We start from the raw sequence: 14,596 nt of genomic DNA, 5'->3' as shown, positions 1-14,596 counted from the left end.
TGCCCTGGGGTTGAAGTGTTCCGGGGCGGAAGATGAGGCGTTCTTCCTCCAGGCGTCTGGTGGTGAGGGAGCGGCGGTGAAGGAGGCCCAGGACCTCCATGTCCTCGGCAGAGTGGGAGGGGGAGTTGAAATGTTGGGCCACGGGGCGGTGTGGTTGATTGGTGCGGGTATCCCGGAGATGTTCCCTAAAGCGCTCTGCTAGGAGGCCCCCAGTCTCCCCAATGTAGAGGAGACCGCATCGGGAGCAACAGATACAATAAATGATATTAGTGGATGTGCAGGTAAAACTTTGATGGATGTGGAAGGCTCCTTGGCTGGTGTCTCTATAGCCTTAGCCTGGGCCTCTAGATTTTGAGCCCAATGACATTACCACAAAGGCCACAGTAGTACCATCTTTCTGTTCTATACCTTTTAACATCCCTTTTAAAAGCTGAATTTGAATTGTCACAAAAGGATTGAAATGCATGTTCTCAGGATCTCTAGTAGACAAGCAGGAGGCTGGAAGAACACAGCAAGCCAGGCAGCATCAGGAGGTGGAGAAGTCAATGTTGCAGGTGTAACCCTTCTTGAAACCTTCCTGTAGAAGGGTTATACCTGAGAAGTTGACTTCTCTCCACCTCCTGATGCTGCCTGGCTTGCTGTGTGCTTCCTGCTTCCTGCTTGTCTACTTTGGATTCCAGCATCTGCAGGTTTTTTTGTGTCTAACTCAAGATCTCTAGTCCAGGGCTTCTTGATTATTAGTCTATCAACAGAAAATAGGCTCCTCCAGGCCAGTTGCTTACCCCATCTGTTAGGAGAGGCTTAATCTCAGTCAGTTGAACATCTTGGAGTTCCTCCATCGCTTCTAGGATCTGCACAAGTACAAAAGGAGCACAAATTAAGCAGAGTGACTTGATACATAGGGATAACTAGGGCCAGTAAGAACCTGACAGTGACCAAAGCACACACAATCACAAAGCTATCTACTGGGTAGATCACAACTCTCCGAAACAGCTTCTTCTGATATTTTATTTAAATGACAGAATTTGAAAGACTGGATCAAACATTTTACTGTGTAGATTAGAGTGGTGCTGGACAAGCACAGCAGGTCAGGCAGCATCCGAGGAGCAGGAAAATCAATGTTTCGGGCAAAAGCTCTTCATCAGGAATGAAGGCAAGGAGCCTCCAGGGTGGAAAGATAAATGGGAGGGTGGTGGGGCTGGAGAGAAGGTAGCAAAGAGTATAATAGGTGGATGGGGGTGGGGATGAAGATGATAGGTCAGAGAAGAGGGTGGAGTGGATAGGTGGGAAGGGAGATTGGCAGGTAGGACAGGTCATGGGGACGGTGCTGAGCGGGAAGGTTGGAACTGGGATAAGCTGGGGGAGGGGAAATGAGGAAACTGGTGAAGTCCACATTGATGCCCTGGGGTTGAAGTGTTTTGAGGCGGAAGATGAGGCGTTCTTCCTCCACGTGCGGGTGGTGAGGGTGTAGTGGTGGAGGAGGCCCAGGACCTGCATGTCCTTGGCAAAGTGCAAGGCGGTGGGGTTGATTGGTGCGGGTATCCCGGAGATGTTCCCTAAAGCACTCTGCGAGAAGGCGTCCAGTCTCCCCAATGTAGAGGAGACCACATTGGGAGCAACGGATACAATAAATGATATTGCAGGACCTGCATGTCCTCGGCTGAGTGGGAGGGTGAGTTGAAATAGTGGGCCACAGGGCGGTGTGGTCGATTGGTGCGGGTGTCCCAGCGATGTTCCCTAAAGTGCTCTGCTAGGAGGTGTCCAGTCTCCCCAATGTAGAGGAGACCACATTGGGAGCAACGGATACAATAAATGATATTGGTGAATGTGGAAGGCTCCTTTGGGGCCTTGGATGGAGGTGAGGGAGGAGGTGTGGTGTAGGTTTTGCAATTCCTGCAGTGGCAGAGGAAGGTGCCAGGAGGGCAGGGTGGGTTGTTGGGGGAGCGTGGACATGACCATGTAGTCAGGTCAAACATTTTACTGTTGATTTAACAGAAAATCAACCCGATGGTGTAATTTTAAAGTAACATTTGCATTGGCCTAATGATGACTGAGGGGATGTATTAGAATTTAAATAATTCTCTTACTTCATTTCTGTGTACGGTTGAGGGTACTACATGGATGTGAACCATTGGAGATTGCACAGAAGAAATTTACAGGAAAGAGTCCAGAGTGCGAAATTTCAGTTGTGAGGAAAGAGTGAGGAAGTTGGGACTGTTCTCCATGGAGAGAAGAAGGCAAAGAGGATATCTGAGAGGATAGAGCAGGCCGGATGGAGTAGATAAGGAGAAGCTGTTCTCACTCAGAGAAGGATCCATAACAGGAGGGGACAAGCTTGAAGGGAATTTCAATTGTTTTCACACATCCAGTCATCAGGGTCTGAAATAAATTGCCTGGAAAGAGCTTCAATTGAAGCTCTTTTGGGGTAGGAACAATGTGCAAGGGGAAAAGGCAGAAAAAGCAATGGACTGGCAGTAGGTAAGGATGCACTTTTGAAGAGCCGGTGCCTACGTGATGGGCCAAATGGCCTTCTTCTGCACTGTAAGGCTCTTGTGAACCCATGACTAATCGCAAGTGGAATCATAAATAATTCTCTTCTCCAACGAGTATGAGGTATCGGTTACTTGAATGTGTCTTGGAAAAATCAAGGATTACTAACTACAACAACAACTTGCATTTCCACAGCAACTTCAATATTGCCAAAACTCCCAGGGTCCCGCACAGAAACATTATCAAAAATAAATCTGACATCGAACCCACATGAGACGTTAGGGCAGTGACCAACAGGAGAAGATAAAAGGAGGGATGGGAGGTGGGATAATCAGGACAGACTGATTGATGAAGGACGCAGACAAAACCGGGCACTGCGTACAGGTCGACTTTACACTGACCCTCAAGAGGAAGTTTACAGCATTCTCCTGGGGCGGGGGTTTGGGGTGGGGATGGGACAGAGCTGGACATTCCCATGAGAAAACAGAGACTTGCATTTATATACGGCCCTTTCATAATCACAGGTCACCCCAAAGCACTGTGCAGTCAATGAATTACATTTTTGAGTGCGGACTCTGCTACCATACTGGAAACTCAGCAATCAGACAATGCACAGCAAGATCCCACAGTCCTCGTTGCGATGATGTCCAAATAATTTATTGTTATTGAATTGAGAGACAGATATTGGGCACATCACTAGGAAGAGCTCTCCTGTTCCTGTCTGAAACAGTGTCATGGGATATTGGTGGTGGCTCAGTGGTTAACATTGCCACCTCACAGTGCTAGGGACCTAGGTTCAATTCCACCCTCAGACAACAGTCTGTGTGGAGTTTGCATGTTCTCCCCATGTCTACGTGAGTTTCCTCCCACAGTCCAGAGATGTGCAGATTAGATGAATTGGCCCTGGGAAGTGCAAGATTATGGGGTCAGGGTAGGGGAATGGGTCTGGGTGGAATGCTCTTCAGAGGGCCAGTGTGGAATTGATGGGTCAAATGGCCTGCTTCCACACTGTAGGGATTTAATGATTTATGATCCCTATCCCACCCTTTGTTTTACAGTCTCAGGCAAATATTTGGCACCTTTGACATCACAGCACACCATTCAGCGCCTGTACCCAAAACCTTCTAACTCAGAGGTGAGTGCGCTACCAAGTGGTCATAAGGGTCCGAATGACATCATGGACCTTCTTAATAATGCAGAGAGAATGTTTCCTTTTGTGAGCCAGAGCATAACTAGAGGCTATCGAAACGCAACAATCACCAAGAAATATAAACGGAAATTAGGAAAGGAAAGGTCTTCACTCAGGGCGGTGGGAATGTTATCACAGTGAGTGACTGATGTGAACAGGACAGAACAATTTATGGAGGAACCAGTCAAAACAAATGAGTGGGAAGGGAATATTGTTATGATGGCAGCTGATACTGGATAAGTCAGATCCCAGTGTTTTGATAGATCAGATCAGATTACCTACAGTGTGGAAACAGGCGCTTCAGCCCAACCAGTCCACACCAACCCTCTGAAGAGTAACCCACCCAGACCCATTTGCCTCTGACTAATGCACCTAGCACTATGGGCAATTTAGCACGGCCAATTCACCTGAACAGCACACCTTTAGACTGTGGGAGGAAACCGGAGCATCCAGAGGAAATCCACGCAGACACAGGGAGAACGTGCAAACTCCACACTGTCAGTCGGCCGAGGCTGGAATCGAACCTAGGACGATGGTGCTGTAAGGCATCAGTGCTAACCACTGAGCCACCATGCCACCCTGAAGATAGACTATAAGTATTTTTGTTTTTTACTACTTGGTTTATTGTGGTGGTCAGAACATATTGCTCTGAGCAAATATATCAACGAGAGGTTACCAATTTGGTTTTGACAAGAGAACCTAAAGGTTTGTTACAGAAAAAGGGGAAGAAAACTAATCATGTTGCACTATACGTAAACTATTTGAAATGATCTCACTACAAATACACACATAGAGCTTCAGCCCTTTTACTCTCAACAGCCTCCTTCCAGACATCTAAACTTCAGTGAAGTATCTCGCTCTCCCCACGTTCACATAGTGGCATAGCTGCAATTGCCCTCTCGAGCACTCTCTTTCACTGACTTCAAAACACTTTCAGGGTGAGCAATTGTGGTGCCCTCGCCCTCAGCATCAATTCAAGATGGGCACAATGGCAACACATCAGGTCATTATGGTCAGTTAGACAACTGGAAAAAAAAAACAGCATGCTCCAATTAAAGCAAGTGGCGCATTGAAAAATCTGTTGTGGTTCCAGATATTTTGAACAGACAAACATGATCGAGAATCAGTTAATCACTGGGAACAGATGGAGAATTTCTAAGGACCGTGAGCCGAGATTTGTATATATGAAAAGTCTGTAAGCGGGATTAGTGGGGAACTGAAAATTACACTGAAAAGCAAACAGAATGCCATGGTCCAGTCAGGATAGTGACAGCTGGTTAGTCACCTGCACCTGCTTTAAGAACTCAGTCCAAATTCAGCCAAATGATCAATTATTCACCCAGCCTCCACCCCGTCATATCACCATCACCCCCACCTTCATCCACCTATCACATTCCCAGCTACTTTCCCTGCCAGCCCCACCACCCCCTCCCATTTATCTCTCAGCTCCCCTTGAGCATCCCTCCACATTCCTGATGAACAGCTTATGCTCGAAACGTTGACACTCCTGATCCTCGGATGCTGCTTGATCGGCTGTGCTTTGCCAGCATCACAATTTTCGACTCTGATCTCCAGCATCTGCAGTCCTCAGTTTCTCCCTCATGCCCTGCCTGCCTTCTTGGGCAAAAGATCAAAGTATATCATTGAAACGTTAACAGCTGTGGGTTTTTCTAGGTTTTCTGACCAATACTCAATGTTGAAACAAAGGCATCACTTCAAATCAAACATAGTTTGTCAAGTCATGTGGGTCTTTCTGGGATCCTGCTGTGCACAAATTCTCTGCATTATCCAACCATATTGAACACAGTTGAAAGTGTGGTAATAAGCTGCAAGATGATTTGAAAGACCTCAAGGTTGTGAAATGTACAAAATAAATGGACCTTAATTCTTTTTCACCGTCTGTTTCTCCAGAGCAGTCAGGGCAGGAGAGAATTCTGAGTGTGCTAATGCCTGTAACAGAAAGCTCCTGAAACACAAAGCCATGGAAAAGAGGTTTCAAGAATCAATGTTAAGGAACAAGTGAGCTGTGTTCACAATTTGCTCAAGGGTCTCATGAAGATACAATAACTGAAGAAGCTGAGGTTTATCAAGTACAGCCCATATCACTGAACAAGGAGCTTTCAAGTAGAAAGAGGGTGACCCTCCATTAATGTTGAGTATCTGTAACATTGTTGTGAGGGTAGAAGAGTTGAATTTTAATATCTGATACTTGTAATGAGTGCTTCATAAAATCTTATCTGTCATATAAAGTAGTTTATGATTTTTGTTTCCTTTTGTGTGTAATAAATGTTGACGTTCCTTGGTCAAAAGCACATTTACTGACTTTTGTGAATATGTCCAGTGACTGACCACCTTGGGAACAAAATTGCAAAAAACAAAACTAATGTTCTGTCAAGCCAGATTTCACTCTGGAAACTGACTTGTCCAATTTTACCACCAGCTGGGATAATAGCAGAATTCACTGGACTGAAACCTTTCTCATCTATAAAAATCACAACTCGGTGACCCCTCAGCCTTCTTTTTATCAAGAGAGAATTGATTCAGTCTGTCAACTCCTCCCTGAAAAATGTGTACTCATGCATTTCCTGCGCCAAACTTGTCAATCTCCTCAGGACCTTCTCCAGTGCCTCAACATCCTTTATGTAACATCAAAGTATAGGTAGTTCTGGGATAACGTGCACTTTGGCAGCAGGATTTGGCTATAATGTCGCTGAAGAATTAGGGAACAGTATTTTGGAGAACACTTACCCCTGTTGGCAATAGCATGATTCCAGTGTGGATCAGTTCGCGCTGTTTGTTCTGCGCATGTGCCGCTGTGCGTGCCAAATCTCTATGCCGTTCTGCGCAGTCGCCGATGTGCACACCGAAATCTCCACACCATTCTGCACATTCGCCTATGTTCATGCTGTCCTGCGCATGCACCATGTCAGCTACTGATAGCTGTGAGAAGTACTGTGTAGAGAGCAGCTTTCTTATATTTTTTAAATGTATGGTGTTAAATTTACTTTTGTTTTAGTAATAAATATGATTTCAACCTTCATTCAGTCTGTGCTATGCTTTGTGTTAAGACCTTTGGGTGATTTTTGAGCGATCGTGAGTGATGTTTTTGTTGGTCTTCCCCAACCCCACTTCTCCCATAGGCCCCATTATTTTTATTAAGCAAATTTCTATCAAACGAGGCTTCACTGGAATGCAACTACTGCACTTTAGCAGAACTACCTGTACATTATTCAAAGTGTGGTCTAACTAAGGTTTAGTATAATACCTTACATTTTAATTCTATCCAACTAGAAATAACACCACCTTCTTGATTTGCGTTTTCAAAATGGTCTTGCTAATCTGAAGTGCAATTGTGTATTTTTACTCCAAGTTCCCCTTGTTCATCTACCCTTTGAGACCCACACCTTCCAAGTAATAAGCAATCTGCTCATTCTTAAATACCAAAATATAGTTTCTCATATTTATCTATGTTGTACTTTGTCCAAACAGCTGAGGAGGATCTGTCTCCTGTTCTGATATGGCCACTGGGTCACTTCAGCAACTCAGTCTAGCGTTTCCTATCAGCATCATTATAGGATTGTGGTGACCTGTTTATCTTTTCTAAACTAAAAGAGGCAACATAGCCATGAACATTATGTCGATTCGAAAATCTGGGCTGTGTGCCAGACTTGAGGCAAAGTCTGACAAAGAAAGGCACATCAGAAAGCAATCAGGTGCTCAAGGAGACACACACCATTAGGTAAAGAAAATACATTAATAAACAGGAAGGGGGAAAGTACGTGTTTGGGAAAATCATTCTAACAGCTTCTACGTAAAATGGTAAGGTTAAGATGGAGAGGACAAAATTATTCTTTTGGAAGATCAGGGAGGAAGCCAAGTCTCATCTTCCTAAAAAATTCTACATTGCCTTTCATTTCAAATCCAAACACCCTTCACAGAAATTATTTCAATCCCATCGCTAATGCATTCTTTGTCTAAATCAAATTATGTGCAGGACGTGATCTCATCTTTCTGGGAGCTATAATACTTGTAATTACAGAGTGGGGACAGATAAATAGCTCAGGAGCTTTCATTTAATAAATTAGGACAGGCCTCGATAATCTTGTGAACCAATCCCTTATGTCAGCTCCTGCAGGCTCACTACCCCTCGTACGCCTTCTCTGCCCAGCCATCCTAAACACACACTCCCCACCCACCCATCCCTCGCTCACCCCCACACCCCCAAGGCCACCCACCCACCAAAATATACAGTGACACCTTACTACAACTAACAGTAACCCCGCACCACGGCAATCCGAACCACCCACCCTGCCAATACAGCGGGCCCCAAACCAAAACCAAATATTTTCTCACTCTGATCTCTCTTGAAGATTCAGGGTCAGAACCAGATTTCGAGTTTCTTGAGAAGGAAGCCACAGATTTAGTCTGAATGTGGGAAGCTGGATGGTGAATCGCTGACAGCTGTTCAATCAGGATTCAGAATCCGGTGGATTCAGAGTCCGGTGGAATCCTGTCCTCATTTGATCCCCACAAAAATAATCGCACTTTTGAGGAATGTTCGAGAGGTTTTTCAAAAAAATATGTGAAGCTATTTCGGTGGCTCGGTGGCATGGTGGTTCAGTGGTTAGCACTGCTGCCTCACAGCGCCAGGGACCCGGGTTCGGTTCCAGCCTTGGGCGACTGTCTGTGCGGAGTTTGCACATTCTCCCAAGTCTGTGTGGGTTTCCTCCAGATACTCCGGTTTCCTCCCACAACCCAAAGATGTTCAGATTAGGTGAATTGGCCATGTGTTCAGGGATGTACAGGTTAAGAGTATTAGTCAGGGATAATGTAGAGTAATAGCGTAGGGGAATGGGTCTGGGTAGGTTACTCTTCAGAGGGTCGTTGTTGGGCCTCTCTCTCTACAATATCTTGAAGAAGTTCTCCTCCTCTCTCCACAAGACCCTTCCCTCCGTGACTACCTCCCCTATCGCAGCCACCGCACGAATTGCAAACCTGTGTCCACGCCTCCCCCACCCCCACCAAGGCCCCACAGGAGCCTTCCACATCCATCAAAGCTTCAACTGCACTTCCACGCATCATTTACTGTATCCATTGCTCCCAATGCAGTCTCCTCCTCATTGGGGAAACTGGCCACCTACTTGCAGAGTGCTTCAGAGAACATCTCCAGGACAACCACACTAACCAACTCCACCGCCCTGTGGCCGAACATATCAACTCCCCCTCCCACTCTGCCGAGGAAATACAGATCCTGGGTCTCCTCCATCGCCACTTCCTCACCACCCGACGCCTGGAGGAAGAATGCCTTATCTTCAGCTTTGGGACCCTTCAACCCTAGGGCTTCAATGTAGACTTCACCAGCTTCCTCATTTCCCCTCCCCCAATCTTACCCCAGTTCCAACGTTCCACTTCAGCACCAACCTAGGGCTTTTGCCCAAAACGTCGATTTTCCTGCTCCTCAGATGCTGCTTGACCTGCAGTGCTTTTCCAACACCACTCTATCTTGACTCTAATCTCCAGCATCTGCAGAACCCACTTTCACCTAGTTGGGCCAAATGGTCTATTTCCACACTGTAGGGATTTTATGATTCGATTGCATAGCTGGAGAACTATGTCATTTCTGGAATACCATTCTGAAGGATAACCTGCCACAAGCCCAATAACAACCAAGGCCCAATTTAACTCAAACAGATTTGTGCTGGTTTCTCCTCCCTGGTTCACCTTCAACACTTTCACTTTCTCTTCTCTTGTTCGATTAAGTATTTACCAGTTAATAACTCTCTCCCTCTCCCCATTACACTTTGTCCTTAGAACAGTCTCTTTTCCCATCCCCACATCCTAGAGGCATGGGGTACCTAGAGAAGTTGCTGAAAATGTGTTGCTGGAAAAGCGCAGCAGGTCAGGCAGCATCCAGGGAACAGGAGAATTGACGTTTCGGGCATAAGCCCTTCTTCATAAGCCCTCCTGAAGAAGGGCTTATGCCCGAAACGTCGATTCTCCTGTTCCCTGGATGCTGCCTGACCTGCTGCGCTTTTCCAGCAACATATTTTCAGCTCTGATCTCCAGCATCTGCAGACCTCAATTTCTCCTACCTAGAGAAGTTACACTGCATCAAAAAGGTGCTATATAAATGTCAGTTATTTGTCAAAATGACATTCAGAAGAGAAGGGGAGGGCAGCAGAGGGCGTCAGCGACAGGTTGGCATGTGGTCGCCCAAGAAGCGAAACACAATTAAAATCCAAGTGTTCACTAAAAATCATTGTTTAAAAACAAAGAAAGCAGAGCTGGTGATGAACCTGAGAGCTTTCCTTCAAAGGACCAAATGACCTCCATCAGTGCTGTAAGATTTTATGATTACAACATACTGCACTACATTTATAAATGAACAGTTGGCCATTTGTCTCAAAGAAATTTGGACACTCAGCTCTAAGCTAATATGTTTCCCAAAGCTTCACACTTGTGAAGAAGCTGCCAAATCTCTATGTTCTCCCAGTCCTGGTGAAAGGTAACAGTCCCAAAAGCGTTAACCCTCTCCCTGCAGATACAGCCTGACCAGCTCAATGTTTCCAACATTTTCTGTTTATCTTTCTGATTGAAAATCAATCCTGTTTTGGAATCTACTGCTGTGGTCATCACATTTACCTTGACTAACACAGATGGTTCACCTGCAGCACCTGTAACTGAAATTTTGATGCATTTTTTTCCATTGTCTGGTTTCTACTACGATTGCCATGTTAAGAAAGCACCAATTCCCTATAGACAAATGATTGCCTCTATTTCAGCATTTAGCCATAGAGATTTACAGCACAGAAAAACACTTTTCGGCCCATCGAGTCTGCACCAGTCAAACATAGCAACCTAACTACTTAAATTCAATTGTCCAGCACTTGGCCTATAGCCGTCTATGTCTTGGCATCGTAAGTGTACATCTAAATACCTCTTAAACATTATAAGGCTTTCTGTTCCCTATCATCTTTAGTGGTAGTGAGTTCCAGATTCTCACTTCTCTAGCTGAAGGAAATTGTCTCACATCTCCTCTAAACAGCCTAATTCGACCTTAATTCGATGCCCCCTGGTTGATGATCTCTCTACCAAGGGGAGATTTTTCTTCCTGCCTATCCAACCTATTTAGATATTTCAATCATGTCCCCCTCAGTCTTCCCTTCTGCAAAGAAATAAGTCCCTTTCTATCCAATCTCTCTTCATAACTAAACCCCTCCATCCCAGGAAACATCCTGGCTAATTTCCTCTGTACCCTCTCTGCAATCTCATCCCTCCTATAAATATGGATTCCAGACTGCGCACAATATCCTAGATGTGACCTAACCATAGAATCAAAGAATCCCTACAGGGTGGAAACAGGCCCTTTGGCCCAACAAGTCCACACTGGCTCTCTGGAGAGTAACCCACTCAGACCCATTCCCCTACCCTATTACTCTACATTTACCCCTGACTAATGCACTTACCTACATATCCCTGAACACTATGGGCAATTTTAGCATGGTCAATTCACCCCTGGCCTGCACATCTTTAGAAGCATCTTACAATCTAAAGCATTGCAGCCACAAGAACACCACTACTAGGTCCATTGGCTAACACTGGCTTCCCAATAGGCCCCCATTCAGCAACTGAGCAGTATCGTGATAGATAAAGAAGAGGTGCTCAATAGGCTGGTAGCACTCCAGGTAAAGAAGTCACCAGGCCTGGATCGGTTGCATCCTAGATTGTTGTGAGAGATAAGGGAGCAAACTGCGGAGCTGTTGACAGAAATGTTCCAGTCCAAAACTACAGGGCATAGATTTAAGGTGAGCAGGGAAAGATCTAAAAGGGACCCAAGGGGCAACTTTTTCATGCAGAGGATGGTGCATATATGGAATGAGCTGCCAGAGGTAGTGGTGGAGGCTGGTACAATACAACGTTTAAAAGGCATCTGGGTGGGTACATGAATTTAAAGGATTTAGAGGGATAAGGGCCAAATGCTGGCAAATGGAACTAGATTAATTTAGGATATCTGGTCGGCACAGACAAATTGAAGGGTCTGCTTCTATGACTCTATGACCACATTAAAAGTATTGTGTTTAGTTTGGGCACATTATTTACTGAAGGATGCTAAAGTCCTGGAGAGAGTTCAAAGGAAATTTACTAGAATGATACCAGGAATGAGGGATTTTTGATACAAGAAAAGATTATAAAGATTACGCTTATTCTGAACAATTTTGACAGGGTAAGGAATGATATTCTGTTTCCACTAGTTGGCATGTCAGTAGGGGTCACAAATTCTTAGTGATTGAATCCTTCAGTGGCTCTGTACCTCTCTATCTTTGTGATCTCTTTCAGCCTCATAGCCCTCTGAGATAGCCGTATTCCTTTAATTTTGATCTCTTTAGCATTCCTGATCTTTTTCCTGTCTCTCTCCACCTACGGCTGTGCCTTCGACTGCCCAGACCTGTAGCTCCGGAATTATCTCCCTTAAAGTCCTTCCACCTCCTCAATTTCAAAGCATTTCTTAAAATCTACATAGTTGACCAACCTTTGTCTAATGTCTCCTCTGCTGCCTCCACATCAAATTGGTCTCCACTCTGAGACATGCCTTGAGATGTTTTACTACTGTAGCTGTACAAGTTGTTCAAGGGGGAAATGCAGGAGAGGTGAGTCATAGAATCATGGAATTTCATATCACAGAAGGAGGCCATTCACCCATTGTGTTCTGTACTGGCCCCCAGAAAGATCCACCCAGCTAGTCCCATTCTTTAGTTCTGCCTCCGCAATCCTTTAACTTCATCATTTTCTCAGATGAAACCTTTTGAAACCTCAGATGAAATCCACCTCTACCACTCTCCCAGGCAGCACATTCCAAATCCTAACAACTCTCTGAGTATGGAAGATTCTCTTCAGCTCATTCCTATCTTTCTTGCTGACAGTATTGAATTTGTGACCCTTATTGACATGCCAACTAGTGGAAACAGAATATCCTTCTTTACCCTGTCAAAACTGTTCAGAATTTTGAACACGCCATTAAGGTGGCATAGTGGTTAGCACTGCTGCCTCACAGCGCCAGAGACTCGGGTTCAATTCCAGCCTCAGGCAACTGACTGTGTGGAGTTTGCACATTCACCCTGTGTCTGCGTGTGTTTCCTACGGGTGTTCCAGTTTCCTCCCACATTCACAAAGATGTGCAGGGCTGGTGAATTGGCCATGCCAAAATTGCCCATACAGCGTTAAGTGCATTAGTCAGGGGTAAATATAGGGTAGGGGAATGGGTTTGGGTGGGTTACTCTTCAGTAGGTTGGTGTGGACTTGCTGGGCCAATTGGCTTGTTTCCATACCGTAGGGAATCTAAAATTGAGGTGCTGCTGGGCTGAAAGCTAATGTAGGTCAGTGAGCGAAGTGATATGGGCCAGTACATCACCACATTGTACTAAACCATCTGGACATTCACACTGAGCTTGTAGTGTAATCTACTTTGATCCTGGACCCAGCTCGTAAGCTGCACAATGTTTATACCGTAAACTAATCTGATTTAATACCAACTGCCTGACATAACTCAGTGTTGACAGCATAAGCAAGTCGATTGTTGGTATGTCCTGCTGCATGGAGCCAGTCTCTACATCCATTAGTTCCATTGGTCTGAGGACCTGTAAACTGAATAAAATGCATCTCTGTCTGAGACAACCACAGAGATAGAATGTTTGAGATCCCACTCGCTATGGAAAGAAAAATTAGCTCAAGATCTAAAGCTAATCACTTAAGTAACAATATTTCACTCAGCAGCAATTGAATAAATAGTGTTTTAGGAATAGAGTGGAGAGTAGGAAAAGAGAAAATACAGAAAATGTTGGAAACCTTGTCAGCAGGTGAGGAAACAGGTGTAGAAACAGAGAGAGAGAGAGATAGAGAGAGAGAGAGCAACGCAAGTGTTCCTCAGGACAATGAACCTTTGTCATTTGTCAAAACATTCAATCTGTTCACCTTTCTGCATAAATGCGGCTGTTTGCTCTGCTGGGTGTTTCATCGAATTTACACTCATAGTGAGTTTGATGGTGGGATGAAATTTGTTGATGTCACTGTGTAGTTTTATCAGTGACTCCTCGCCATGGGTCCACTGATAAAACTACACAGTGACATCAACAAGTTTCATCCCACCATCAAACTCACCATGGACTACTCTTGACTATCTGTCTCATTCTTGGACACATGCTTCTCCATCAAGGATGGACACCTCAGCACCACACTCTACCGCAAACCCACAGACAACCTCACAATGCTACACTTCTCCAGCTTCCACCCAAAACATATTAAAACAGCCATTCCCTATGGACAAGCTCTACGCATACACCGGATCTGCTCAGATGAGGAGGAACGTGACGGACACCTGGAAGTACTCAAGGATGCCCTCACAAGAAGGGGGTACGATGCTCAACTCATCGGCCGCCAGTTCCGACGTGCCTCAGCAAGGAACCGTAATGATCTCCTCAGGAGACAGACGCGTGCTGCAACTGACAGGGTACCCTAGTACTTCCCAGGAGCTGAAAAACTACACCATGTTCTTCGTGACCTGCAACACATTATCAATGAGAATGAGCACCTCACCAAAACCTTCCCCACACCTCCACTACTTGCCTTTAAACAACTGCCAAACCTCAAACAGATCATTGTTTGTAGCAAACTGCCCGGCTCTCAGGGCAACTCCATACAACCCTGTCAGGGTGGATGCTGCAAGACGTGTCAGATTGTGGACATAGGTACCACTATTACGCGTGGGGACACCTCCCACCTTGTACATGGCAGGTACTCATGTGACTCAGCCAACATTGTCTATCTTATACGTTGCAGGCAAGGATGCCCGGAGGCAAGGTACATTGGGGAAACGGAGCAAAGGCTACGACAACGGATGAATGGGCACCGCACAACAATCAA

The 14,596-nt window shown here is 45.3% G+C and overlaps 1 protein-coding gene across 9 annotated transcripts in view; it reads right to left on the bottom strand.

Moving 5' to 3' along the window:
* LOC122560261 (protein NDRG3-like) overlaps positions 1 to 14,596 on the bottom strand; it is a 129,324-nt gene that overhangs the window by 84,183 nt on the left and 30,545 nt on the right. For 7 of the 9 annotated variants that reach the window (XM_043710770.1, XM_043710771.1, XM_043710774.1 and 4 more), the window contains 2 exons: positions 6,428 to 6,631; positions 783 to 851 (listed from right to left, as the gene is read on the bottom strand). In XM_043710770.1, the coding sequence (XP_043566705.1) occupies positions 783 to 851; positions 6,428 to 6,604 (246 nt within the window). In that variant the 5' untranslated portion in view covers positions 6,605 to 6,631. Of the gene's footprint in view, positions 1 to 782; positions 852 to 5,559; positions 5,646 to 6,427; positions 6,632 to 14,596 lie in introns of those variants that run through there. The other 2 variants (XM_043710773.1, XM_043710772.1) reach the window with 2 other exon arrangements.

The sequence above is a fragment of the Chiloscyllium plagiosum genome, chromosome 20, assembly GCF_004010195.1.
Source record: "Chiloscyllium plagiosum isolate BGI_BamShark_2017 chromosome 20, ASM401019v2, whole genome shotgun sequence".
Taxonomy (NCBI): domain Eukaryota; kingdom Metazoa; phylum Chordata; class Chondrichthyes; order Orectolobiformes; family Hemiscylliidae; genus Chiloscyllium; species Chiloscyllium plagiosum.
This window is presented reverse-complemented; position numbering and strand designations above follow the sequence as displayed.